General features: G+C 53.5%; 1 protein-coding gene across 1 annotated transcript in view; it reads left to right on the top strand.

The window, feature by feature from the left end:
* WDR25 (WD repeat domain 25) overlaps positions 1–16,946 on the top strand; it is a 120,891-nt gene extending 103,945 nt beyond the window's left edge. Inside the window, exons 5-7 of the mRNA XM_054567666.1 lie at positions 11,104–11,274; positions 15,928–16,068; positions 16,614–16,946. Coding sequence (XP_054423641.1) covers positions 11,104–11,274; positions 15,928–16,068; positions 16,614–16,835 — 534 coding nt within the window. The 3' untranslated portion in view covers positions 16,836–16,946. The remainder of the gene's footprint in view (positions 1–11,103; positions 11,275–15,927; positions 16,069–16,613) is intronic.
* The last annotated feature ends 25 nt before the right edge of the window (positions 16,947–16,971 follow it).

Below are 16,971 nucleotides of genomic sequence, written 5' to 3' on the forward strand. Positions count from 1 at the left end.
ATAATCTAATAAAAGTGTTTCAAATGAAGTTAAAGACAAACAAGTGCTCCTGGATCCACCTTATGGAAAAAACAAACTTTTTGGCCAACTCCGTATTTACCTACTAAGATACTCTGTTATTCCCAGTTTTGGGTTATTACAAAGAAAGTTACTGTGAACAGTCATGGACAAGCCTTTGTGTGAACACGTGCTTTCATTTCTTTGGGTGTCACGGACTGAATTGTGTTCCCTCCCCAATTCGTGTGTTGAAGCCCCAGCCCCCGATGTGGCCATGACTGGAGAGAGGGCTTTAAAGAGATGATTAAGGTTAAATGCGGCCACAAGAGTGAGGCTGTGATCCAATAGGCCTGGTGTCTCTACAAGAGGAGGAGGAGACGCCAGGGCACTCTCTGTGCAGTGCGCGGAGGAAGGGCCACGCGGGGACACAGCAGGAAGGCATCCCCTGCAGACCAGGACCGAGGCCTCCCCGGAGACCAGCCGCTGGCCCCAGGCCTCGGACTCCCAGGGTCCGGCACCGTGAGAAAATAAATGTCTGCGGCTCAGTTCCCCAGCCTGTGGCCCCGTGTTGGGGCGGCCCCGGTGCTAAGCGTGGGGAAATTCTGGGGTTGGGGCGCCGGGGCCTTGTGCTGCTTGGTGGATGTTCAAGTTTTAATGAAACTGCCGGATTTCCAGATGGTTGCATTTCACAGCCCCACCAACATTGTGTGAAGGTTCTGTGGCTCCCCGTCTTAGCCAGCAGTTGGTATGATCGGTCTTTAATTTGAGTCATTGTAAACTCTGTGTAGTGTGGTTATCTCACTGTAGTTTTATTGTATATGTCCTTGCTGACTAATGATGGTGAGCATCTTTTCATGAGTTTATTTGCCATCTTAATTTTTTTTTGATGAACTGTCCAATTTTTGACTTTTTTAATCAGATTGTTTTTGTACCACTGAGTTTTGAGATTTGGTTACATATTTTGGATATAAGACTTATCACACATGTGATTTGCAAATACTTCCTCCCGGTCTATAGGTTGTATTTTTATTCTCATAACAGTTTTTCTTCTGAAGAGCAGATTTTTTAAAATTTTAGTTAAGTCCAATTTATCAACTTTTTCTCTTCTGAATCATGCTATTGGTGCCGTATCTAAGTAAATTTTGCCTAACCTAAAACCACAAAGATTTGCTCCTGTTTACTTCCAGAAGTTGTATAGTTAGTAACTTTATATTAGTTTGTGGTCCATTTCATATTAATTTTTGTATATGGTACAAGGTATGGGTGGAAGTTCATGGTTTTGCATATGGATGTTTAATAGTCCTGCCAGACCTGTTGAAAACAGTATCTATGTCCTGCTCCCCCTGTGGACTGAATATGGGTAGGTCTGTTTTTACTCTCTCCTGTTCTGTTGCTTCCTTTGTCTGCCTGACACCAATACCTCATTGTTTCCATTATTGTAATCTTATAACGAGTCTTGAAAAGGTAGTGCAAGTCTTCTGATTTTTTTTCGGAATTATTTTGACTATTCTAGGTTCTTTGCATTTACATCTTAATTTTGCAATCTCATTGTCTATTTGTACCCCCAAAAAGCCTGCTTGAACTTTAAATGATATTGCGTTTAATCTACAGATCAACTTGGGAGAAAATTGAATTCTTAACAATTTTGAGTCTTCCATGAGCATAGTATACTTCTCCATATATTTAAATCTTCTTTAATTTCTTTCACCAGTGTTTTAGTTTTCATCACACAATTTCTTTCATGTTTTTTGTTAGATTTATCCCTAAGTATTTATATTTTTATGCTATTATAGAACATTATCTTCGACAATTGCAAAATACACATTCTTTCAAGAGGTTTATTAATTTTGTTGATCTTTTTAAAGTACCAGACTTTTGTTTTCATTGATTTTCTCTATTTCTTTTTAAAATGATTGATTTATTTTCTTATGTTAGTTTTTCCTCTCTTTAAACCTTGGGGTTAATTTTATCTTTCTCTAATTCTTAAAGTAGAAGTTGAAGTCATCGTTTTGAAACTTATATTCTTTTCCATTACAGGTACTCAGTGCTATTCATTTCCCTCTCGGGTTTGCAGCTGCCTTACCCAGCTTTTGACCTATTACTTTTCATTGTACTTCAGTTAAAAATACTTTGTAGTTACTTTTTTGTTTCTTTTTGATTTGTAGATTACTTAGGAGGGTGCTATTTAGGCAACAAATACTTAGGAACTTTTTAGATATTTCTTATTGATTTCTAATTTAACTCCATTGTGGTCACAAACTATACATTGTCTGTTTAAATCCTTTTAAATTCCTTGAGACTTGGTTGATGTTCTAGAATATGATCTGCTGTATAAGTGCCCTGGGCACGCCTAAGAAGAAGAAGTGTTCTGCTGCTGTTGGGTGCAGTGATCTCCAGATGTCAGATCAAGCTGGCTGATAGCAATATGCAAGACTTCTACCTCCTTTCTGATACTTCTCTTGGTTCTTCTAGTTAAGAATGGCTGGTTGAAACTTGTGACTGTGAGAGTGGCTTTGTCTTATTTTTTTTTAAAGTTCCATTAGTTTTCCTTCATTTATTTTGAAGCTCTGTTATTACATTCACTTGATGAATTAACTCTTTTATCATTGAACAGAGCCAAGTCGTCCCTGATATTTTCTCTGAAACCCACTCTGCCTGTTACGTCCATAGGCATTCCTGGTTTATTTTGATTACTGTTAGTATGATACATCTTTTTACTTGAACCTATTTGTGTCTTTACATTTAAAACACGTTTCTTGTAGGCAGCATTTAGTTTAGTTGGGTACTGATCATTTATTTTAATTCTATAAAATAATCTGACCCTAACCTGGTGTATTTATTCTGTTTTCATTTAGTGTAATTATTTTTTAAAATATGTTTATTGATTTGAGAGAGAGAGAGAGAAACATTGATGTGAGGGAGAAACAGCAACTGGTTGACTCCCATCTGTGTCCCGACTGGATTGAACCTGCAACCTAGGTACGTGTGCTGACCGGGAACCGAACCCCCAGCCTTTTGATGTAAGCGGTGACACTCCAACCAACTGAGCCACATTGGCCAGGGTTAGTGTAATTATTGATATGATTTGGTTATATTTATCATCTTGCTATTTTTTTTGTTTGTTCCATCTATTTGTCCTTTTTTTCCTATCCTCTCTTTCTCTTGGATTAATTTAGTATTTTTTATTATGTCATCTTATCTCCTTTTTTGCTTTATTATCTGTAGCTTTGTGTCATGGCTTATTTTTTGTGGTTGCTTTGGAGTTTATGGTGTACTTCTTTACCTTATCAGTCTACTTTTAAAGCATATTATATCTCTTATTATATAAGAACTTTACAACAATACACAAATTTTTAACTTTTTCCCTCAGGGTCTCTGTGCTATTTTTGCCATACATTTTACTTCTACCTGTATTACAATCCCCACAATGCATTGGGTTGTCTTTTTTGTGTGTGGGAAACAAAATTATTTTTAAAATATTTTAATGATAGACAAGTCTTTATATTTCCCTACATATTTACTATTTTCATTGTTAGTCATTATTTTGTGTAGATTCAGGTCTGGTTTAATTTTCTTTCTGACTTAAGGACTTATATTTTTGTTTTCAACAGTCATGCATATTTCAAAGAACGTAATTGGAGAAAAATGACCTTTTATACTTACTCAATTATATGCCATTTATCTTGATTTTCCTTTATTCTTGAAGTTCCCAGTTTTCCTCTGGTATTATCACTCCCCAGCCTATAGAACTTCCTTTAGCATCTGTTTCAGACAGAGCAGGCCTTTTGATGACAAATTCACTTAGTTTTTTCCATCTGTCAAGATCTTTATTTTCTCCTCATTCCTGAAAGATATTTTTGCTGTCTGGGTTGGCACTCCTCTCTTTCACCATTTTCAATGTGTTCCACTATCTTTTGGCTGCCATAGTTTCTGATGAGAAATCCGTATTAGGTCGAATTGTTGTTCATTCAGTGCTTCATTTATTTCCCACTGGGAGATAATGAAGGGGTTTGTTGTTGTTTGTTGTTGTGGTTGTTGTTGTTGTTTTAGGTTTTTAGAAGTTTGACCTTGTCAGGGCTTGGTGTTTTCTTTGATTTTATCCCCTCTGTGGCTTGCTGAGCCTCTCAACTCTGTAAATGTATGCCTTTCACCAAATGTGGACACTTTCATCAATATTTCTTCAAATATATACATATAAACATACAACACACACATATACGCACTGCTCCATTGACAAAATATTTAAACTTTTGATATTATCCCACAGTTCCATAAGACTTTGTTCATTTTTGTTTCAGATCAAACTATTTCTTTTGATCTACAAGTTCACTGAGCCTTTCTATTGTCATTTCCATTTTGTTATTGGGTTTATCCCATGATTTAAAAAATATTTTCAGTTCTAAAGTTTTTATTTAAAAACATATAATTTCTGTTTCTCTTTTGAGACCATCTGTCCATTTATTTCAAGGGTGTTTGTCCTCATCTCATTGAGGGTTATTGGAATAGCCATTTAAATGTGTCTGATAATTCTAAGATCTGGGTCATTCCAGGCGTGGCATTGTTTCACTGTTCACAGGGTCACTGTTGACTTTTTCCTGCTTCTTCATATGTCAGGCCATTTCAGAACATATCCTACATGTTTTCGATATTATATCATCAGATCCTGGGTCCTGCTAAAATCCTGTGGAGAAGAGGGATTTGCTTGTCTCCACAGACAGGAACCCAGTGAGAGTCCGTTCTTGTCCCCTTCTGTGGGCAGCGGTTCCACTTCAGCATCGGTGCTGCGGTGACACCGAGGGACGAAAGGGCCGGCTTCGGGCCTGGGCACAGGCGCTGGGGGTCTGCTCCTTGAGCCGTAGCTGTGCTTCCTGGAGCTCCCCCCGCGCAGCTCCGGCGTCGTCCTGGGCGCACGCCCGCTCCCGCTCCGAGCTGGAGGCCCCTCCTCGGCTCCGTGCTCTTTGCAGCCGCCCTGCCCGTCTGCCCAGGGCCTCCTTGCCTGGCTCTCCGACGGAGCGTGGAGCCCTCCCGCGGCCCGCTTGCCTGCCATGCCGTCCTGTGCCCCCACTGCGGTCCCTTCCGGGCCAAAGCGGCCAACTTTGCAAGAAACAGAGAGAAAAGACAACGTGGGCCTCCTTACAGCAAGCCGCGCGGCCCCCAGCCCCTCTGTTCCGGCCGCCCCAGCAGCTCCGCTCCTGCCGCGGGTGACCGGCGGGGCCGCGGGGCAGGGAGCTGGCTGGCTCACAGGGGCCACGTCCCTGCCCCTTGGCCGGAATAATGTGTTCATTTCAGAATTTTTGCTGTTCACACCTACTGTGTAATTCCTGCATTCAGTTAGCCTATGAGCCAATGTCAGCAGCTATAAGACAGAACAAACACCAAAAAACCCAAAACTAAAAACCCCGCAAGCCCACAGCCTTACTTGCCAGACTGGTTTTTCTTCAGATTTTGCCTTCCCTTCCCTACCTCACCTGCTGTTACTTTTGAGTCTTCAGGCAGCTGCTGCTTGAATTTTGTCCGGAGTTTTTAGTTGTAATTTGCGGTCGAGGCTGAGAGGCCATAGTGGGCTTATTACCTCATCTGGGGTGAAAACTAGATTTTGTTCATTTGAAAAATCCAGGCTTTTTTCCTCTCTAGTGTGTTTCGAATCGCTTCGGTTGTCGTGTTCTCTCCTGACATTCTCTTCCGCAGCGTCTCCGGGGAAGTCCGTCCCACGCTTCGCGGTCTCAGCGCGGCCGGTCGCAGGTTGGGGAGCTCCTCGGGGTATCGCGCGTCTCGCCCGACCGTGGCCCGCCTCTCCTCTGCCTACGTGTAACTCCCTTCTGGGCAGTTACAGCAACCGCTGCCCCGCCCTGGTCTGTCACCCATGTCCCTTGTTGGGGGAGCTGGCATAGAGCCAGAATCTGGGTGCTGTGGCTGGTGGTTGTTTCTGGGCATCTTCTGCGGACAGAGCCAGGCAGTGGTTTTGTTGTTAAGAAAAAAGTGCATTATTAGTAATACCAATGCTTCCAGTTCAGACTTAGGATTACAGAACTTTTCTTCAGCTTCTTTGCTTTATATAATTTTAAATTTCTTTTATACCGAAAATTTTTATTTCTATCTGCCTTAACACCTTTTTTTTGCTGTATATTGACACTAGCAATTTAGTGACTGAAAACAGTTTAAGATTCCTCACAGTTCTTTTTGTCCACAGTGTATATCTAATTAGCATTTACCATCAAATTACTGTTCATAATGTATGTTCAACTCAGGACGTACCATTAAATTACTGTGCTTTAACGTCTCTTAAAATAAATCCTACTTACGTGGTTAAGCTACTAGCTCAATACGTGGTTCAGTTCATCTGCTTAATTTTTCTTTCACGTTGTAGAGACTGCATTTTAAGTTAGTTTGGTTGTATCAGGTTGTAAAATACAGACATTGTCCTGGAGGAGGGATTGGAGAAGGACAGCTCCTGGGTCCAGCCGGGCTCACGTTTTTAAAAGGCCGCAGCGCACGCGCAGCGGCGGCTGTTGGCGGCCCACGGGCCCTGGAATATTTGCTGCCGGGCCCCCACAGAGGTCTCAGCCCTCCCCTGCCGCTGTGTGCCCCGGTCTGCACTCTCCCTTCCCCTAGAGTCGGTCTTGCTCCTTCCCTGACTGAGGTTCTGGCTCGTCTTCCTGCTGGTTTTTAATGTAAGCAGACATGTAGACATATTCATAGTCTCTCTATTGACTTCCCACCCCCCACATTCTCCCTGAGCCGTGGTCCCGAGGTCGGCCCCCTCCCCGCCCCCGCCCCCCTCCCCCCGCCCACCGCACCCTCTGGGGCAGGGAGGTGGCCTGCGCTTTTCTCAGCGGCAGAGCGCCCTGGGGTGGGGGGGGGGCGCAGAAGCTCATTTCACCGACGCCTTCTTGACATTGCTTCCGGTTCTTTTGGTTCTTGGTCCTTACCCTCAGTGCTGCTTTCGGTGGCCTGGTGTGTGTGTCTCTTTGGGAGTTTTGCCAGGGTCGCCGTGGAGCCGGTCTGTTATGTGAGGCCGCGGGTCGTGCGCGCGGCTGGGTGACGGGCCGTGTGCGGCTGGGCAGAGGCCGCCCAGCTCTCTGCACGGCTGCTTGCCATTCGCCCTCCTGCTACCAATGCCCACAGCCACCAAAAGTTGCCCAACTTTTGGCTTTTGCTAATTTGAAGGTAAGAAATATCTTTGTGTAATTTAAATAGTCATTTCTTAGGATCAAATCGAAGGACCAGTTGCATTTCCTTTTATACGACCTTTCTGTTCATTTTTCTTACTCACTTTCTTTGCAGCTATTCGTCACTCTCATCTATTTTAGAAACTCTCTGTATATTAAGGATAGTGACCTTCGCCTCTCGTATCAGCTGCAAATATTTCTCCCGTTTGTCTTTTTTACTTTACATGTACGCTTACTGGTTTTCATGCCAGACAACAGCAGTTGTTGTTGCTACTATTTTCGTGCAGGCAGACCCGCCTGCCGTCTCTCTCAGGCCTCGGAGCGGCGGCGGGGAAGCTTCCCCCAGGCCCAGGCTGCAGAAAGACTCAGCCAGGTTTTCTTCTCACATTTGTATAGTTTCTTTTTTAAATGTGCATTTCCGATCCTTTTTGAGTTGACTGGTTTGATGGGCTGCTTTTCCTTGTGCGAATTTAAACTGTGGAGGGGCCCTTCCCCCCCCCCCCCCGCCACCCCGGTTTGCCCTCAGGCCTGGACCATGCGCCTCTGGGCCTTTGAAAGAGACCGGCACGGTCGGCACTAGGGAGAAGGCATGGTGGTCGGGGCAGAAGGGACGGGCCGGGGACTTGCACCCCATCCTGGGACCGCAGCTCCTACCTGCCAGGGAGGAGAAGGTTCAGGAGCATCTGCGGACAGTGGCCACTAAGCCAGGTATTTTGCCACTGTTAGCTCCTGAGCTGGAGGCTCTGTTATCATCCCCACCTTTGGGTGTGGCGACTGACACTTGCAGAGGCAAGTTGCAAGCCCAGGGCCGCCGGGCTGCGAGTTCTGGGTGTCGGCCTTCCCCTGGGGAAGGGGAGGCCCACGCAAGCCTCGCCAGCCATGATGTGGCATTGGGCACAGTCCCTCTGTCCTTTCCCTCCCACCCACTGTGGTCTCGGAGCTCCGTGGAGAATCAGGTTTCCTTTGTCTCCACGTCCCAGGCCACAGGAGCACCCTGTGCAGGAATGTCACCTCCCCGGCGCCTGCTGGTGTTGGCGGCAGCAGCTCTGTGGGTGTCGCCTCAGCTCCAAGTGCCAGTGGCCGGGACCGTCGGCCCAGGGAGCGCAGGGTCCCGTGGGCACCCAGAACAGTGCCCCCTCACCCTCAAGGCCGGGTGCCGAGGACTGGCGGGGCCCTGAGAGGCGCAGACTCCCCCTTGTTATCCTGCCAAGGCCAGACCCAGAGAGGGGAGGGAGCCCCCAGGCACACGGTCGGCTGGCCGGTGCTGGGCCAGGACGGGAGCCCCCCCGACCTCACGCCCTCTGATGTGGCAGGGACCCGGGGAAGGGAGAGCAGCGCCCTCGCGGGACAGCCAGGGCGCCAGGTTATCCGGGTTTGTCTGGCCGGCCGCGCAGCTGACTGCCTTTCAGGGCATCAGGTGGTTTCCGCCACAGCTGGGCATGGCAGGGTCACCGCCCCGCTTTCCCCACAGCCACAGACCTTTGGCCAATCACCCAACAGAGGCCCCCAGGTGCCAGGAGAGCCCCGGGAGACTCCCTCCTGGATCCAGCTGGTTAGGCCTGTGCGGCGCCAGCCCACGCCCCTGGGACAGGCCGTGCCAGCTGTCGGGTGATTAAGGTCGCTATAAACCCACCAGCCAGACGCGCGAACGGCCCCTCTGCTCTTCCCCAGGCACGAGCAGCTGTGGAGGCCAGTAAATCACGTTCTGGGCGATCGCCGCAAAGGTCGGCCCTCCACCTGCGGCAGCGTTATTGGCAAGGATCGTCCATAACACGGCTTGTTTCCCAGCCATTCGATTTTATGACGCCCTAATGAATTGGGCCATTTCCATTATTTGCAGGAAATGTACAGAACAGCGATTTTCGTTCTCCTGGAAAAGTTGGCCTTGGGAGGCGGTGGTGTGTTGGTGGGATGCACAGGCCGCGGACCCCCCCCCCCCCCCCGGGTGCAGCTCCCTCCGACGGTGGCGGCATCATGAGAGGATTTGTGTGGAACCCCCGGCTAGTGGCGGGCACTGACGGGCGCTCGGGGAGCGGCAGGGCCCTGCTCTCCCTGGTCCTCTCCCGGGTCGGCGTGTGTCCTGGGAGCCAGTGGGGGTCAAGGCGCGGAGGGGCTGAGGTGCTGGGGCTGACCCTGCCCTGGGGGCTGATGGCGGTGCGGGCCCACGTGGGTGCCCGTGAATGGCCTTCCTCTATGGGCTGGTGGGGCTCCGGGGGCTGCCGCGTGTCCCCCGCCACTGAGCCGCGTCCAGGGACACAGGTCGGGCCAGGCTCACCCCTCTCCTGGCTGTGCCGCCGCCGTCTTTGGTTCCCTGCTCCTTACCTGAACTGGTGATGGGGGAGGGAGGCGTTCAGGCTCCCCGCACTCGCCCCAGCCCGCTGCGGCCTAGGCGAGTAGAGGCATGGGGTGCCTGGTGCGGGGGAGATGGCAGTGGTGGGGGGGCAGGAGGAGCGGATGGATCTGGGCCCCGGAAAGAGGTTACTTCAGAGCCAAGATGATGAGGCCTCCCCAGTGTCCCTCCCCTCCCTCCCCAAGTAGATTCTAAACATCGCCTTGGGATGGGCTGTCCCTGTCCGTTGGAAGGTGGTGCAAGCTTTTCAGAGCAGATGCTGGGGGTGCCACAGCACCCCCAGGCCCTAGGCTGCTGCCCCAGCTCCCACCGGGCAGGCCGGAGCCTCTTGCCACAGCGCTGCCGCTGTGCTGTCCTGGCTGGGTCCGGGGCTCTCCTGTTCCACCTGCGGCGAGAGTCAGGCCTGAGGGCAGAGCAGGCCATGCATGGAGGGGCAGGCCAGCAGCGCCTCTGCGCCTGCCCTGTGTTTGGAGGCCTGCAGCGCCGCCCTCTCTCTTCTGCCCCCAGACCACCCTCGGGCCTCAGGGCATACCCAGAAGTCGCTGCCTTGGGGGCTACTTCTGAAGAGGCTCAGAGAAGACCAGTCATTTGTCGCCCACCCGCCCCAAGAATTTGTCCCTACATTTACTGAGGCAGGAACTGGCCTGCAGGCAACTGGGCTGTGGGCCCCCGGGAAGCTGCTGGGGCTGGGAGAAGTTCCCCACACCTGGCCCTGCGACCTTGGCGAGTCCCTGCGGATCTCTGAGCCTCAGTGCTCCTCATCTGCAGAATGGGTCCACAAGTGCCCTCCTTCTAAATTGGACTTCTGCAGCGCTGTATTTAATGGGAATTTGACATGTGTGTATTTGAAAGAGGGTGATAAAAAATAAAAGTCAGCAGCATTCAAAAGGCTGTGTGAATTCCAGGTTTTAAAAAATTTGTCAAGAGGGTTCAATGCGGGTCGAGGGACCGTGGAACGGTTCGTGCTGCGGCCGCGTGGTGGCACCCTGGGAGCTGGCGAACAGGCAGCGCGGGCAGCTGGCAGGCCCCAGGCGCTGTGCCCTGAGTCGGCATCACAGTTTAAAGCCCAGTCATCCGTGAATGTGTTCGGTGGAGGCTCTTGTTAGTCCTGGTGCTGGGCCCCTGCCTGCCCCTGGCCCGCACCCGCTGCAACCAGACCAGCTGCCGCGGAACGGCAGGTAAATGTGATAAAATGCTCTGGAGAAAGCGGAACAACTGCTGGATACTTAATCACAGCAGTTTACGAGGCAGGAGGCTTTGGAATATTCGCGATGATGCTAAGAAGTAGAAAAAGGCCTTGAAAGCCAACCTGCTCACTGTGGTTCTGGCTTCATGGTCTCCAGCTACACGGCTCTCAGCGCCAGTGGGTGTGGGTCGGGCGTGGGCCTCTCCATGAGGAGGTGCCGTCAGCCAGGCCACGGGAGGTATTGCAGGGTGGGTCCCCGTGGGGACAGACCTTTGCCAGGCGCTTGCCCGCACCAGCCCCCACTCCCGCTGCGTGGGCTGCCCAGCCCGGGAGAGCTTGCCCGCCCTGCTCGCGGACCTGCCTGCTCCTGGGCCCAGCCTGACTGCTGCCCATGCCTGCAGGTGGTGAGAAGCTACAAGGCGACCATCCAGCAGACCTTGGACATCCTCTTCCTCCAGGATGGCTCCGAGTTTCTGAGCAGCACAGATGCTTCAAGCAGGGACTCTGCTGACCGTACCATTATCGCCTGGGATTTCCGGAGCTCCGCCAAAATCTCCAACCAGATTTTCCATGTGAGAAACCCTGTTTGAAATTGCTTTCAGCTTCAGCTCTAGGACACATGCATGTAGCCCTAGGTTGTCTGGGGTCCTGGGTTACTTCCTGTGGGAGATAGTTCCAAAGGCAGGATCTTCGGAGAGAGACCAGCTGCCTGACATCTCCAGGGCAGAGGAAGGCCGCGGTGAGGTCCGGCCTCCCGGGAGAACCCTGTACAGGCTCCGTGTTACAGTAACTCCCTGGCTGTCCTCCCACGTGTCCCTGCCCAGCACAGCCACAGGGTAACGGTTTGGGGGCGCAGCCCAGTCCAGGAGGACGGGAGATGGCCCAGCAGCCCGGGACACTCCTCCATGCCCTCGGCCACTCCAGCCAGCTCACGGGTCCCTGTCCTGCCCCTGCAGAGTGGCTTTAGCAAGGGCTGAGACTCAGGAGTTCAAGCAGAATCCTGGAGTTAGACCGCCTGACTAATGGCCCTGTCCTTGTCACTTACAATCTAGGCTCCCTGTGCCCATTACTTAGCCACTTTGATTCTCATTTTCGTCTTAGAAAGTTGAGGTTGAGAGTATTGTTTGCCTCGTAGAGTGGTCTTGAGAAACAAAAGGGTATAAAACAGTACCAGTACAGGGGGTGCTCCATAAATGCATTGCCTATCAACACCGTACCCACCTCTACCACCACGACCACCACCACCACCATCACCACCATCACCATCACCACCATCACCACCATCACCACCATCACCACCACCACCACCACCACCACCATCACCACCACCGCCATCACCACCATCACCACCACCACCACCACCACCACCACCACCATCACCACCATCACCACCACCACCATCACCACCACCACCATCACCACCACCACCATCACCACCACCACCACCATCACCACCATCACCACCATCACCATCACCACCACCATCCACCACCACCATCACCACCATCACCACCATCACCACCACCACCACCATCACCACCACCACCATCACCACCATCACCACCATCACCACCATCACCACCATCCCCACCATCACCACCACCACCACCATCACCACCACCACCATCACCACCACCATCACCACCATCATCACCACCACCATCACCACCATCACCACCATCACTACCACCACCACCATCACCACCATCACCACCATCACCACCACCACCATCACCACCACCACCACCATCACCACCACCACCACCACCACCACCACCACCACCACCCACCACCACCATCACCACCATCCACCATCACCATCACCACCACCACCATCACCACCACCACCATCACCACCACCATCACCACCACCACCACCACCATCACCACCATCACACCACCATCACCACCATCACCACCCACCACCATCACTACCATCCACCATCACCACCATCACCACCACCATCACCACCACCACCATCACCATCCACCACCACCACCACCATCACCACCATCACTACCATCACCACCATCACCACCATCACCACCATCACCACCACCACCACCACCACCACCACCACCACCATCACCACCATCACCACCATCACTACCATCACCACCATCACCACCATCACCACCATCACCACCACCACCATCACCACCACCACCATCACCACCATCACACCACCATCACCACCATCACCACCATCACCACCATCACCATCACCACCATCACCACCACCACCACCACCATCACACCACCATCACACCACCATCACCACCATCACTACCATCACCATCACCACCATCACTACCATCACCACCATCACCACCACCACCACCACCACCATCACCACCACCATCACCACCACCACCACCATCACCACCATCACCACCACCACCACCATCACCACCACCACCACCACCACCACCACCACCATCACCACCACCACCACCACCACCATCACCACCATCACCACCACCACCATCACCACCATCACCACCATCACTACCATCACCACCACCACCACCACCACCACCACCACCACCACCACCATCACCACCATCACCACCATCACCACCATCACTACCATCACCATCACCACCATCACCCCCACCACCACCACCACCATCACCACCACCACCATCACCACCACCACCACCATCACCATCACCACCACCACCACCACCACCACCACCACCACCATCACCATCACCACCATCACCACCACCACCACCACCATCACCACCATCACCACCATCACCACCATCACCACCACCACCACCACCACCACCACCACCACCATCACCATCACCACCACCACCACCACCATCACCACCACCACCACCACCACCATCACCACCATCACCACCACCACCGCCACCACCATCACCACCACCACCATCACCACCATCACCACCATCACCACCACCATCACCATCACCACCACCACCACCACCACCATCACCATCACCATCACCACCATCACCACCACCACCACCACCACCACCATCACCACCATCACCACCATCACCATCGCACCACCACCACCACCATCACCACCACCACCATCACCACCATCACACCACCATCACCACCACCACCACCATCAGCCATCACCACCATCACCACCATCACCACCATCCACCACCACCACCACCACCACCATCACCACCATCACCACCATCACCATCACCATCACCACCATCACCACCACCACCACCACCACCACCATCACCACCATCACCACCACCATCACCACCACCATCGCCACCACCACCACCATCACTACCATCACCACCATCACCACCACCATCACCACCACCACCGCCACCACCACCGCCACCATCACCGCCACCATCACCACCATCACCACCATCACCATCACCACCATCACCACCATCACCACCACCATCGCCACCATCACCGCCACCATCACCACCATCACCACCATCACCACCACCACCACCATCACCACCATCACCACCATCACCACCATCACCACCACCATCACCACCACCATCGCCACCATCACCGCCACCATCACCACCATCACTACCATCACCATCACCACCATCGCCACCATCACCGCCACCATCACCACCATCACTACCATCACCATCACCACCATCACCGCCACCATCACCATCATCACCATCACCGCCACCATCACCACCATCACTACCATCACCATCATCTTTTATGATTTCAAATGAGCCATGGTTCATTTCTTTGGTGTTTCCACCCTGGATTTTAAACTGTCCCTCAGAAGTACACACACACCTTGTCCTCTCTCCGTTTCTCCCTCGTTTCCAGATGGCCCTCAGTGGCCCTGAGCAGACCTGCCACTGGGCCTTCACGGCAGGGCCCAGTGCAGCCTCAGGGAAGTCAGGCCCGGTGCGGTTGGCGGCGTGCCCAGCCTTGCTCCCTGCCTCCGTCAGCCCCGGCAGAAGCAGAGCATGGGAGGGGGAATGGAGTGCTGCTCGCCTAAGCCGCTGGTCCCCGGAGTTGCGCCTGCTTGTCGTCCGTGCGAGTGAGCAGGCGCTCCGCCGGGCGGCGTCACTCCGGGGAACTCCTTCAGGGGCTGCCACGGCATCCATGCCTCTGATGGGCACGTGCGTCGGCAGCTCTGGGTTATTAGCCTGGTTGCTCCCCAATTTGCCCTTGGAGTTTGGGCTCGTTAGGAGACCACTTAAGGACAACTCTTAGAACACAGAAGGCCAGGTGCCGTGGGGAAGGGAGTTTCCCAGGGAGCTTCTGTGTGACTAGGCCCGTCGAACAGTGAGAAGCCCCGCTGGGCTCTGGACAGTGTTCTCCCATCTGTCTTCCTGCTGGGTCACGCACCCTCTCACCCATGGTGCGTGCCGGCTGTGTGGGGCCCTGGCTGTGCTGCCCTGGAGCTGCTGGGGAGGCGGGGAGGCGGGCACGCAGGTCGTTTCTGTGCCGGGGCACCAGCATGCCACCACAGGCTCGGAGGCTTGAGCCATCGGAAACATATGCCCGCACGGTGCTGGAGGACAGCGTCTGGGCCAGTTGCTGGGCTGAAATCAAGTATGGGCAGCCCGCGCCCTCTGGAGATGCTGTGCAGAACCTGTCCCCTGCCGCTTCCGAGTCCCGTGGCGCCGGTCACACGGGCGGCGTGCCCCCTCTGGCACCAGCCGCCTTCAGTCGCTCTCTGCTCCGTGTTCACACCTCCCCGTGCGGCCCCGCCTCCTGGCGCCTGCCTCGCTTTGTGAGGACACCTGTGGCCACATTTAGGCAATGACAGGATCATCCCCCCAGGTCAAGGACCTTAGCTTAATTATGTCTGCAAAGACATACAAAGTGACATTCACAAGCCCCAGAGATTCGGGGCCCTCGTTCAGTCTACACAGGGACCTGGGCCACGGCGTGCAGGTGGCCCCCAGAAGCTGGAAGGTCAAGACACACGTGTCTACCTGGTGCACCCGGTGGGAACACAGCTCTGGGGACACCTTGCTTAGCCCAGTGAGACCCAGGTCAGACTTCTGACCTCCAGATCTGGAAGGGCATCAGTTTGTGTTGTTTCAAGCCGCTAAATTTGTGGCACTTTGCTATGAGAGCAACAGGAAATGCACAGACCCCCTCCGCTAAGGTCTGGGAGGGGGGCCTGGGGACCCCAAGCAGAGCGTGGGGCGGCGGGTCTGCAGGGGAGGCAGGCCCAGCCGGAGGGTCCTCACCCCGCCTGTGGCTTGGTGTTTCTCAGGAGAGGTACACCTGCCCCAGCCTTGCCTTGCACCCGCGGGAGCCTGTGTTCCTGGCACAGACCAACGGCAACTACCTGGCCCTCTTCTCTGCCGTGTGGCCCTACCGGATGAGCAGAAGGCGGCGCTATGAAGGGCACAAGGTACCCCTCCCCTGTCCCTTCCTGGGAGAGCTGAGCACTGGCCCCAGAGACCCCACCAGACAATGCCAGCGATGGACTCGGGGCCCAGAGCACATGGGCTGTCTGTCCAGCAGACCTTGTCCTCTGCTTCCCAGGCGATTTGTGCATGTGGCCTGGTGTCCACTCAAGGCCCCTGGCCATGTCTGGCGCTGCTCCAGCCCTGGCTGCTTGGCAGGAAAGAGTTCCCCTGATTTGTTGGCTCACAGGGATGTTCCTTGGTGGGGGCAGGACAGAGCGAGGGTGGGGCCTGTCTCACGGGGGCCTGGGATGTGGCGGCTGTCAGCCGGCTGGACACTGCCAGCTGTGCCGGAGTTGGGTTCCACTGGAGCAGTCTTGTGACACGGTCCGCCCGGGACCCGGCCTCCAGGAGGAGCTGGGCGCTGCCTCTGGCCTGCCCCGGCTCTGCCTGCCTCTCGTGTGGACGTGATGCGCCCCCCACCCCCGCCCAGCGCTGAGGCTGCGCGCAGGGCACAGCACGGCCTGCTCACCCCGTGTCACCCCTGCAGGTAGAAGGCTACTCGGTGGGCTGCGAGTGCTCCCCAGACGGAGACCTGCTGGTGACAGGCAGCGCCGACGGCCGGGTCCTGCTCTACTGCTTCCGCACAGCCAGCCGGGCGCGCACACTGCACGGGCACACGCAGGCCTGCGTGGGCGCCACCTTCCACCCCGTGCTGCCCTCCGTCCTCGCCACCTGCTCCTGGGAGGGCGACGTGAAGATCTGGCATTGAGCTTCCTGCGCGGAACCTTCCGGACGTTGGCTGCCCGGCCCCCTTCCCTGGGGGCGGGTGAGACTAGGTGCCAAGGTTGGCTTCCGGTCAGAGCCGGTTGGAAGCAGCTCCCACCCCATGATCCTCAGTTTCCCTG

Source organism: Pteronotus mesoamericanus, unplaced genomic scaffold, assembly GCF_021234165.1.
Source record: "Pteronotus mesoamericanus isolate MK-2021 breed Mesoamerican mustached bat unplaced genomic scaffold, CSHL_Meso_final contig_192, whole genome shotgun sequence".
NCBI classification, from domain to species: Eukaryota; Metazoa; Chordata; class Mammalia; order Chiroptera; family Mormoopidae; genus Pteronotus; species Pteronotus mesoamericanus.